The 12,286-nt window shown below is 46.4% G+C and overlaps 1 protein-coding gene across 10 annotated transcripts in view; it reads left to right on the plus strand.

Annotated features, from left to right (window-relative positions):
• Window positions 1–12,286, plus strand: part of CASZ1 (castor zinc finger 1) — a 280,840-nt gene that overhangs the window by 239,639 nt on the left and 28,915 nt on the right. For all 10 annotated transcript variants that reach the window (XM_057431546.1, XM_057431529.1, XM_057431566.1 and 7 more), the window contains 4 exons: window positions 1,077–1,917; window positions 4,668–4,736; window positions 9,658–9,748; window positions 11,805–11,969. In XM_057431546.1, coding sequence (XP_057287529.1) covers window positions 1,077–1,917; window positions 4,668–4,736; window positions 9,658–9,748; window positions 11,805–11,969 — 1,166 coding nt within the window. The remainder of the gene's footprint in view (window positions 1–1,076; window positions 1,918–4,667; window positions 4,737–9,657; window positions 9,749–11,804; window positions 11,970–12,286) is intronic.

Below are 12,286 nucleotides of genomic sequence, written 5' to 3' on the forward strand. Positions count from 1 at the left end.
ACCCAAAGAAGGACAGCTTTTGCTCATTCCTCCGTGATCATGTTTAGGTAGACTAACCCCTTCCTGCCCCTTCCCAGCCTCGGCTCCAGAGAACAGGCTTTCTCCCCCTTTCTGGAGTTCACATCAGGAAAACATCTCTTTCTGTCCTCAGTCCAAATCCAGATGAAGAGAAGGCTGTTCCATACCTATTTTCCACCTGTGTGGACTTTCCCCTTACTGGAAGTTGTTCCTGGTTGCTTTGGGAACCTGCCTGTAGGTTACCACAGCCTTCACTGAACTGTGTCCCCTTTTTATGTGGAGAGCAGTAGCTCTCCAGCCATTGGGATTGAGAAGGAAGAACTCTTACAAAATTGTCAGGGAAGGGAAGGACTTCAACAGCAATGGGGAGCTGTCCTCTCTGTCTTGCCTTCTCTTCTCCACTCCTTGCCAAGCTTCTCATGCATGTAGCCTCTGCTGCTCTTTACCCACCTTAGTCTCCATCTCTACTGCTCTCCTTCTCTATTCTGCGCTTTTCCATTCTGCCCTTCTCCTGTCTCCGTTAGCCATCTCACACCGTGCTGTCCTGCCTGCTCTGAGCCCTGCTGTTCACCAGCACACATAGCATATCTTACATGTTTCTGCTCCCTCCTCCCCTTGCATATGCACATGTTCTGCCATCTATCTTCTGTGCACCTCCTTCCATATACAAACACACACAAGGACAGAATTGTACAAACCTCGGCATATTGGCATTGGTCTCACTTCCAGTAAAATTACTTTTTCTTCATATTAGGCCAAGGCAAGAGTGCAGAGACATTTATGAAACTTTGTTTAATGTACTGAAAAGCCATCGGCTAGAACATTTAGGAAATTGATTTTCCTGGCATTGATGAACTCTTTTTATTTTACCCCAGTATTAATTACTTTTTTTTTTTTAAACAAATTAATTTAAGAGTCGTAAAACCTAACAAGTGAGCCAAACGTCAGTAGATCATGTTCCCCTCTCCCCTTGCTCCCCCTCCCTGCTGCTGCCGCTAGCATGGGAGGAGAAGAAATATCAGCGCCTTGTATGACTCTCTCACTTTGGTTGTCTGCAGGGGAAGCTTCATCGCTGCGAGATTATGCGGCCACCACCATGAATGAGTTCCTAGGCATGTTCGGCTATGATGACCAGAACATGCGGGATGAGCTGGCTCGCAAGATCAGCTTTGATAAGCTGAATGCTGCTACCTCAGAGGCCCCTGCGATTGCTGCCTCTCTCCCTGGTGAAGATGCCATGAGCAAACGGGCCCGCTTCTCCAAGTATGAGGAGTACATCCGCAAACTGAAAGCTGGAGAGCAGCTCTCTTGGCCCATGCACTTGACCAAATCTGAGGAGTTGGGCTCCAAGCTGGGCAAAGAAACTTCCTCAGTGCTGGCACAGCCCATTCGGGTGCCAGGTGCAGATGCCTCCATGCTGACGGAGACCAAAGCCACCATCCTGCCGCTGCCTTCTCCCAGCAGTTCCCAGATGCAGGGCCTCATGTCACGGGCCTCCAAATATGACTTCTTCATTCAGAAGCTGAAGACAGGTGAGAGCATCAGGCCACAAAATGGCAACACTTACAAGAAGGCCTCCAAGTATGACCTAGAAAACGTCAAGTACTTGCACCTTTTCAAGCCTGGAGAAGGAAGCCCAGATATGGGAGGAGCCATTGCCTTCAAGACAGGCAAGGTAGGCCGGCCTTCCAAGTATGATGTGAGGAGCATTCAGAAGCTTACTCCAGTAAAAGCTCCAACACCCAGCCTGGCCCCTGCTCCCCTCGCCAGTACCCCCAGCAGCACTCCTGTGGCTGGACCAGAGCAGTCCGTCTCATTGTCATTCAACACTCCTGAGTACCTGAAGTCAACCTTCTCCAAGACAGACTCCATCACAACTGGAACAGTCTCTACAGTAAAGTAAGTGGCCTTCCAGTTCTCTTTGTCTTAGTGGGGCATCGTCCCTGAAGTCTGTGTGTGGATCAGTGGGCAATTCCAGTTCCTGTGATGATAAATACTGCATTGTATGTGTGATGTTTCTTTTTGCTCTGTTGGAGTGTCTGCTCCTCTGTTGCACCTTATATCTCTATTTTATTGACACTAAGGACATAGGCTGCCATCAGCAGTCACAGCCATGACTCTAGAGCCTACTGCTCTATGTTTGTATGTTAAAATGAAAGGTGAAGGAGCATGGTGCTATCAGCACTCTGAGGTCAAAGTTGTAACTACTTTACTTTCTGCTTCTTTGGGTTCCCCAGGCATCCAGCTGTGTTTGTACTAAAACCTTATTCTTGCAGCTATTTAACTCAATGGCAAAACTCTGCTGACTTTACTGTTAGCAAGATGGGGCTTTTTGTTTGTCCCAGATCTCAGAAGACATTTTGGTGCCTAATTCCCATCAATTTTCATAGGAGTTATGCACATACAACTTCTGTGGGGCCAGGCCTGTGTCTTCTCAATTTGCTTGTTCCTTGCACAAATAGAGGTGATTCAATTACCCCTCAGACTGGGCAAACTCATTAGCTCAATTACCACTAATAACCTCCTACACATGTTGCTGGCAATCTGCAGTGATGCCATTGTCTGAATGGAGGTATCTCAAGGCCTTGCCAAACATTGGATTACATTGTAACGTGACTTCTAGAGGTGGTAGCTGTAGAAAAGCTACATATGCACATGAAGCTGCAAACAGAGGAAATGGGGGACTTCTCTGCTTTCTTGTCATGGTTTGGATTTATTTGTTTCTTGCTATGAGCCTGGGACTGTTGTGAGCTGTGAATCCCATGGGGACATATATATTAAGTCTAGGACCTCTGTCCTGCACTTCTGTGGCAAATGCTATTACACACGTCCTACTACTTTGTGCTCTGGTAATCAGGAAGGATGTTTTATGTTTAATATGTGCACCTTGGGCTGTATCCTCACTTGAATGTTCTTTGCAATCTCAGGCAAGTCTGCTTTCCCCATTGCCCGTGTTTCCCCACCTGGAAGGCAGAGCTAATGATACGTGTCTTCCATGTGCAACAGTCATTTCCCAGCTGCCTGCAGACAGATTTGAGAGCCCTATGGTTAAGGTGTATTGGAAAGGGCAGAGGTTTATTAACATTTGCATCTGGCCCCTGCTCAGGATGAGCCCTCTCTGTGCTCCAGATGGCAGGCAGAGACTCCTGTTACTAAAAAACAAGTGTTGTAAATATTCGTGTAGGCACAATGCCTTGTTGTGATGGGTGACTTGGACAGGGGCTCTGTGGCTGAAGAGTGTGCAGGATGCTCAGCTGCCTGCAATTCAGTGGCCATCCTAGAACTGTGCTTGGGTGGTTGTGTGCCTCTTCTTGCCTGCTTTGGTGTTGCACTGGGATCTCAGTTTCCTTTCTCTTGCTCATGTCCTGCTGCCTGCAGGTGTGGGTTTGCAGCACCATGGTGGTCCCTCCTCTAGCCACAGGACTTCCTCAACTGGGGCATCGTGATGGGGCTGTAACAGGAATGGAAGTGACCATGGCCTTCAACCTGGCAGTTCCCAGTGTTCTGATCACACACAAGAATACAGAAGGGGATCCATTCTCCTTCAGGCTGCTTACTAGATACAGGCTTTCATGACAAAAGAAAGCAGCCCATTAGTTGTGCTGGTGGAGGAAGTGTTAACTGTGGTATTTGGGACCTGGCTTTCTATTCGCAGTCCCCACTGGGACCAAATAGCCTGGGAGGAATTACCTCTTACTCTCACACATACGCACGTATGCCCTAGCCATGGGTTTAATTTCTCTGACATCTAATGCTCTTAACCTTCCTGGAACTAATCTACCTACTTCAGGTGAACTCTCCGTGAAAGTGTCCTTGTTTAAACTAGGCTACAGAGCTGTCATGGGTAGGAGTGGAGGTTGGGCGTGGGCAAAACTGAGAAGGAAGGACACATAGAGTCTGCCTGGGATCGTGTTGGTATGCCGCTGGCTCTTAGGTAGGCTGGAGTCTGGCCCTGTATCTCTTTTTCCTCTTGCTGAACTCACTGAGGATGTAATTTTTGTCTTCTTCCTGATGGTGTTAAGTAACCCCAGGCTTATGTGACAGTTGGGTGCAGTTGGGTTGGATTTTTCTTCATAAATACCTTTGCTGCCCATCTGTTGGAGTTGGGGTATCTGTGAAAAAAGAGGTCGTTAAAGCCCCATCTCGTGTGCTATAGTCAGCTTGCTGGTACCAGGTAGCAGCGCATGGTGACTGGTGGCCACAGGAAATGTGCAGCAGCTCACAGCATGGCTGAAAGACAGAGACTCTTCTTGGTGGCCCTTCCATGCAAATAAGGGCAGTGTTGCAAGGTGCTTTAAGGAGGTGTTTGTTTTACTGCAGCCATCACTTGTTTCTTTATAGGTATTCAGGGTTTTTCTGTGGAAGCAGATTTTCGTGGTTGGCCTTCTCAGTGTCTCCAACAAACTGAATTGAGTCCACAAAGAGGGAATATGCAGGAGGGGTGGTAGGTAGACTATGGTTCCCTAGGAAAAGGGTGCAGGATTTGAAGGGCAAGGAAGAGGGAGGTTAAACGTATGGATGGCTTTGCTGGGTACTCTTTCCTGGGCCGTCTCTCCAGATGTGTCAGTGGTGTGTGAGTGAACCAAGGATCTTAGGCTGTGCCCTGTTCCTGCCTTCTAACCAGCTCTGCCCTGTGTGTTTCTCATTAGGAATGGATTGCCCACTGACAAACCAGCTGTCAGCGAAGATGTAAACATTTACCAGAAGTATATTGCCAGGTAGGCAAAACTCTTGACTTTCTTGGGGAGAGGGCTGGAAGAGGGTGGAATGGTGGTGGGAGAGATCAGGTCTTGTCCATCTGGATCAAGTGTTTAAACCAGTCGTTGGCACTTCCATTTCCCTCTGGCATCTGTACTTGCTCTGTTCTCCTGCCTGGGAGAGCAGTAGCTGTGAGAGGTGTACAAGCATGCCAAGAGCATGCTCAGCTCCCCAGAGCTGTTAGACCGTGTGACAAATAGTGGAAAAATGTTTCACTGCAGAAGCCCAGGATTTAAATGGGAGCACTGTCTCTTGACTGTTGTTCTTTCTGTCCATTGCTGTGCTGTCTCCAGCTTTTTTCCGCCTACCATGTCTGGTGCCTGCAAGAGGCAAGCAAAGAACATCTCGCCTTTGAGAGTCTAGGCTGGAGGAATTCACAAGTAACTCAGGGTTGGGCGGGTCTTAGCATGAGTGTGGGATGTTTATCCTAGAAAACTTTTCAGCTCATCTGTATGAGAAACCCTCACTGAATAAGGTGCAGACTAGGACACCTTATCACAGGTGTGGGCAGGCTTAGGTCAGGAATGAGCAGTGCTGAGAGGGAGCCCAGGGCTGTTGTGGTGAGACAGAGTGAGTAACATCATGAGAGCCAAAGGGACAGAGGAGATTATTGCATAACACCTTCCTGTACTCATGGTGTAAAGGGTCTATCAGCCTTTGCCCCTGGCCTGTTGAATCCTCTGTCTGCATTGTGAGAAAGCTTACTGTAGAAGCCCCTGATGTACAGAAAGACGCCAGTCAGGGAAGCAAGCAAGCACTTCTCTCCAGAGATAAAATTAAAGGGTTTGTTCCCACTGTGGGCACTTGCTAACAAGAGGGGAGGGAAATACGTACTGTGCTTTCCCACCTTGCCAGATCCGGAGAGTCTGCCTGTGGGAGGCAGTCTGCAGCTAGGAAGGTCCAAGGGAGGATCTTGGCACATAGGCAGGGTGGGAACAGTGCTCTCCCTAGCTGGAGAGTGGATGAGAGGTGATTTCCTTTCCTCCCTTTTGCCCAAATCCCTGAGGTAGGAGGAGGGGACAAAAGACCACATGGGAAGAGAGGACAGTTGCACCACCACACATGGTTCCTCAAGCAGCAGTGCCTCTAGTGCATTTGGCAACTGATAATCTCCTGGGAGAGCAGAGGACAGTTTAAGCCCGTCTTTGCATAGGGCAGAAGGAGCAGCACCCTACTATTGCTGAAATTGCTGAGGTACTGCAGTGAGAGAGGAGATGCCACCCTTTCTGTCCCCAGGTTCCACCCTCAAGCACAGAATCATAGAATCATTAGGGTTGGAAAGGACCTTAAGATCATCTAGTTCCAACCCCACCCGCCCTGGGCAGGGAGCCTCATCCTAGACCATGTCACCCAAGGCTCTGTCCAGCCTGACCTTGAATGCTGCCAGGGATGGAACATTTACCACTGAACTTTGCCAGAGACCTACATAAACACTTCACCCACATCCACTTTCCACAGCACGTTGCAAGCCCCTTCCCCTGGGTCAGGCAGGTAACTGAGGGAGGCTTGTGAGATAGCTAAGGGCTACCACATCCTGCTTAAAAAGCTCCCCAAGCCGCCTGTTGGCAGCACAGCCACTTCCCTTCAATTTACACACCATTTTAAAAACAGTTTAAAGCTTTAAAATCAAGGGGTGGGGGGAGAAAGACACGACACTCTGTGTCTGTACTGCATAATTAGCTTAATGAGTTTGCCAAAGCCACTGCCAAAAGCTGCCCAGGGATAATCCATTCTCTCACACAACAAAACAAAACCTCTTACTTAGCTAGTTTGGGTTGGGTTGTTTCCCTGCCCCCCCCCCCCCACCCCGTATATTTATAATTAAAAAAAAAAAAAGAGACCACAGAAAAAGTTATTATTATTATTATTATTATTATTATTAGTGCCTCAGCAGATGGTGCTTCTGGCAGCACTTGCTTAAATATTTATTTCTGTGTGGCTTTCCTCCCCCCTTGTCATTGGGGTGGGGTTTTTTTTTCTTCCTTCTTTCACATCATCGTTACAGGGTAATGAGTCTGTAAACACTCGAAGCATGCTGACTGCTTTATTTATTATTTTTATTGTTATTTATTTATCCACCCTTGCCAGATCAAGACTAGTTCTTTCTGCCCCCCCCCAATTAAATAAATAGATATATAGAAGTGAATTGATTAAAGAAAGGGGGAGGGAGTGGTTCTGGTGAAAATGAATTTATGTGCCTGTATGGACAATTCAGGGGTTTGGTTTTGCATAACAGTGTGATTAAATGGCCTGTGAGCTTGTTTCAGGTGTATGTGTCTGTTAGTGTGCATGGAAATTGTGGGTACATTGATGTAAATGAAGAGGGGTGTTAATGTACCTTTGAGTATGTGCATGTAAATGTGCGTGTGTATGCGTGGAAGTAAGTGTGTGGTGTGTAAGCTTTCCTGTTAGGAAAAAAGCTAAACAGATGCTGTGCTTTAAAAATTAATAGCTTTGAACTGTTTCAAGTGTCAGAAGAAACACAGGATAAATATAACCCTTTAGGAGCCTAACCTCACAGCCTGAAAGAGCAGAATATCCCCTTTGTGCTGTGTTTGCCACTTCCCCTTCTTCCCCAAGCACATGGTTTGGTAGTGCGCTTACCTCTCCCTTCCTGCGCTGTATACAGCACACACACCTTTCTGTGGCACGTGGAAGGGAGGGTAAGAGTTTGAAATGCTGGAGTGCTTGTTTAGTTGTTTGCTTTTAAAGCTGTGCCTGTGAGTTACTCCTGCTAGGATGCTTAAAGTAACTTATCCCATACTGTCGGATTTCTTCATTAGCTGGCCCTTCTTGCACTGCAGTTGGCATCTCTGGTAACGTTGTGTCCTCACTTTCAATGATATTTTGACTGCTGTGCTACAAAGGTGTTTATATGTCAGCAAGGTGTTTATCTTCCTCTTGTTTCTGCCTGGCCCGTGCTCCACAGTTCTCCAGGCCTTCACAGCCCTTTGCTCTCTCTTCCCCCCCTCATCATTGGAATAGCGAGGAAGCTTTCGACAGAGCAATTTCTTTCCTTTAAAGCTGCTGGTGGTGCTGCTGACATAAAGCCCTGGACCAGCAGGACCAGCTGGTTCAATCTGCTGCCGAGCTGTATGTACCTGGTTAATGGCACAGTGACTAAGGCTGCTGCCTGTGTCCTGTACCAACCTTACAGCAGCCCAGGCACTGAGCAGGAATCGCTTCCACTGCTTTCTGCTCCACACCTTTGTTTGTGCAGCCAGCCTTGCTGTTTGCCTTGTGGTTTGTTTCTTCTCCGCTGCTGAGGTTTGTTCTAGTTTCTCAATCACCTGTTCTGACGTGATCCTGATTTCCTGCAGTATTTCTTCTCCTTCCCCAGGGAAAGGCATGTCTGCTCCTGGCATCTGTCCCTGTCTCCCTTTGTGAATGCTGAGGCAAAGAAGTCATTTAATTTTTTAGCAATGTCTATCTTTTCTGTCAATTAAGTCCCCTTTCCATCTCCTAGAGGCCCTGCTGTCTCCACAGTTGACCTCCTCTTCTTTACTGTGCTTCAGAAATACTTTATTTAGTCCTGCTTTCCATCCCGACTTTCTCTGTCCTCTAGCTTAGCGTTACCTCACCTTATGATGATCCGCAATATTCCCTGCTCCTGCCCCATTCCTTGATGGCCCCAGGACATGCTCACTCCTCTCATTTTTTCCTTTTTACCCGTTGCCCTTCCTTGTTTCTTTCCCATGCCCTTTATCATACGCACTCCTGCTGTGTTTAGCACTAAGTGACGGGAGGAACCTTTGAGGAACCTTTGAGCAGATGGTACTTTATCTTTGAATGTTTCCCCTCTGAGTCTGCTTCTCTCCGCTGCTTTTTCCCTTTCAAGCTCTTCAGTTTTTCCAGGGTCCTCTCAAATATACATCAGAGTTCAGTGCACTGATTAGCCTGTTACTGGATCGTCCCCTTTTGCCAGTTACTTGTGTGTCTGTCACTCACTACATCCTATGTGCTGTCTGTATGTAGATATTAAATGGCATTTCTGCCTTTCTGGGGATTTTTCCACCCTGTGTGTTGGGAGGTTCCAGATCTTCTGGGTAGAATGCTTGGTGGTGACCTGAACAAATGGATTGGGTACATGTTGTTGGCTGTGGCTTTTTGTGTCCTCCTTTTAATGGCACTCAAGAGCAGACTGAAAAGCCCAGTTTTTGCACTGCACTTGATTTTTGTTGTGAGCAATTCTGTATCCACATGGAGAATAAAGATTAGCAGGGCTGTTGTGCATGGGAGAAGATGCACTCACAGGGCTGAGATGCTCTGTCTGTAATGCTTCCTTCTGCTCCTGTTGATCCATCTCACCTATCTTTCCATTGATCTGCCCATCTCGTTGAAAGTTCCTGTGCAATCTTGCCATGATCATCTTCTATCTGCATGGTTTAATCTAATCCACTGGTTTGCAATCTTCCTCTAAAGTGTGACACCATGCTGTGACTAGAAAAAGAAAACATAATCTTGAGACATAACTCATACAGTTGAATGCCTGAGCTTTTCTGAGGCATCTAAACTCACACAGGAGAATTTTAGAATTGTATGATACTGAGTTCAAGGAACCCTCCTTTTTTACTCTGCTCCAGGTAAGCAACTTAGATAATGGAGATGAATTTAAAAGGGAAAGACAGATTATGGAAGTACAAGACCTGAATAATCCTGTTCAAGATGCACCTCTAAATAGTGACAGCTAAGAAGAGGAAGGCTGAAGGGTTACTATCTCCTTGGAGGGGATAAAGGAGATGGGGTTTAATGCTGTAAACATGTGGAATGAAATCAGGAATGGGACTTAATTTATTTGTACCTTGTTTGCATGCACTACTCTCAGGACACTGTTTTATTCTCTTTCCCTTTTTTTCTTCTGTCCTCCTCTCATGTTTGCAGGTTCTCTGGCAGTCAGCACTGCGGACACATACACTGTGCATACCAGTATAGAGAACATTACCACTGCCTTGACCCTGAGTGCAACTACCAGGTAAAAGAATGGTAAAAAGTTATCAGCACAGCTACCTGAATGTAAAAGGATGCAACCTGGGGGAGATGTGTGTCCTCCTGTGCTTTTCTCCCCCATACACACGTGTGCCTCTTCACTTTTCAAGGGCAAGATATATTTTGAATTTACTAGAACCCTAATTTGTTCCCATTTAACCCAATCTAACACCATTTAACCAAACTCAAGCCACTATAAAGAAGAGCAGAATATAGATCAGCTCAAATCAGTGGGAACTACTCCAGATTTGTATCGGTGAAATTGTGCTATGTTACAAATTGTGCCTGAAACTAGGGAATGCTGATCTGTTAAGTCTGTCTCTTTCCCTCCTGCTGCCCGAGTGCCATTGTAGCAGCAGTATCTGCAGCAAAACACCCAATAAGACCAGCAGCAGCCTGGGATTTGTGGGGAAAGAATGGGGGCAGGAGTGTGTGGATGCTGTAATGACTGGGAGAACTGCCAGCATAGCCACATCAGGCCAGCCCCATCACGTGCTGTGTTTGTTTACCCTCTTCCCAGGTCTGGGAGTTTGACACTGCCATTTCTGTGGTCAGGCTGTGTGTGTCTAAGGCTGTCTGTGTGGGAATCCCAGAGCTTGCCTCTGCTGTGCATCAGACACAACTTCAGCCCTATCCCAGGAGACCTTTAGGTCTCAAAGGAATGAGTCTGACCACAGCATAGGAAGTTGATCTGGATCTGCTGAGCTTGACTGTGGGTTTCTATTGATTAAAGGAGAAGTTTGTCCCTGGGATGAATGTAGTGGTCCTCCTAGCCCAGCATTTGGTAATTGAGATGAGTTTGTCCCAACCATGAGATGGATATCTCTGCACCAGAAAGAAACACAAAGGATGGAAAGACAGAAAAACCTATTATTATGATTGGCCTCATGATTATTTCCTAAGGAGTCTGGAAGCTGCTTGCAAAGGAGCTGTCTGGTCTCGCAGGGAATAAGGATTTAGGCTGCTTTTTAAAATGCAAATTATTTTATGGCTGAGATATATTTTAGAATAAGTAACGCTCTGTAATAAGTGGGCACAAATTAAGGGTGATTGGCAATAGCAATCCTGGATGTACGCCCTGGGAAATCAGACCTCCAGCCTCCAAGGGATTCCTGGTGAAATCTATATCCGTATATTCCCGTGCCAATACCAACAAGATTGATCAGGATTGATATTATAGGAGGAAAGAGTAGAAGTGATAATCATTTGTTTCCTATGAGGGAGACTAGAAAAGTTGTTAAACATTAGAATACAGGCCTTTTCAATTACTCCTCAAAATAAATGGATATTGATTTCTTTAAAAAAAAACACCAGATTTACTTTCCCACCTTCACTGTTAAATATTGATGTCTGTGGGAAATAGAAATGAAAAGCTTCATTTTAAAGGCACTTAGCCTGCTCTGGCAGTGGGGTGCCCCTTCATTACTTCAAGCAGGTAGAGAATGAAAAGGATATTCTGGTCATACGGATTTAACTCTGATCTCTGCTGCCATCTTTTTCTTTGACTGGAAGAAACTTCTATGTCCTTGTGTTCCTAATAAAGCCATCCTACCTTGTAGGGGAGGCAGGAGACTCAGAGTGGGAAGATACTGTAGAAGAAGCAGAGTGGTTTTCCCAGTTTGTAGTCTGACATGAATGTGGCAGCCAGTGTCTTGCTAACCACTACAGTGAGTGATTTGGAAGCTTGGATTACTCTCCTGTAGGCTGCTTAGTTCAGTGGTTTGCTTTCTAACTATAGCAGTTCTTGAGATAGTAGCAGCTAAAATTATGTTAGAAGAATTGCAGTCTTAAAGCTGCAGGGAGCATGTTCAGGACATCACCCCAATGTCATGTTTACAGCTTTTCACATGTATATACTTTACCAAGAAGATACATACACACAATTCCTCTTTAATCTGACTCTCTTGGGGTGATTACTGCTGAGCTTTAAACTCCTTATACGTTAAGTTTATTAACAACAACAACAAAACTCACTCTGCCCCTAGGATTACTCACCCACTGCCATCACGTGTGCCTCACTGTCTGTCTCTGTATCTCTCCAGAGATTCACTAGTAAACAGGATGTGATTCGGCATTACAACATGCACAAGAAACGAGATAATTCCCTCCAGCACGGCTTCATGCGCTTCAGCCCCTTGGATGACTGTAGCGTGTACTATCATGGCTGCCACCTGAATGGGAAAAGCACACACTACCACTGCATGCAGGTAACTGCTGGGTGGGGACTAGATGGTAGCACACGAGGCAAATGAAGAGCCATGGTTTGAGCTGTGTCCTTTTTGGGGTGGACTGAAAGGATTCTTGAGTTCTGGCAGCCCAATGCCTCATACTAGACAGCAAGAGGGTGTCCTGAGGTGATGGGTGGCATGCATAGCCTCTCTTGTTCACTTCTCAATCAGGCATCCCTTTGAAGAGTCTGTGCCCTATCCTCATTGCACTTTCTCTGCCCAGCTTTGGGAAGGGTGAAGGGAGGCACCATGCTCTGTTTTTGAAGCCTTGTGCACGCAGTGAAGCAAAACAGGTC

Source organism: Pezoporus wallicus, unplaced genomic scaffold (genome assembly GCF_028554395.1).
Source record: "Pezoporus wallicus isolate ANWC-B61680 ecotype Strahan unplaced genomic scaffold, APGP_CSIRO_Pwel_v1 contig_8006, whole genome shotgun sequence".
NCBI classification, from domain to species: Eukaryota; Metazoa; Chordata; class Aves; order Psittaciformes; family Psittacidae; genus Pezoporus; species Pezoporus wallicus.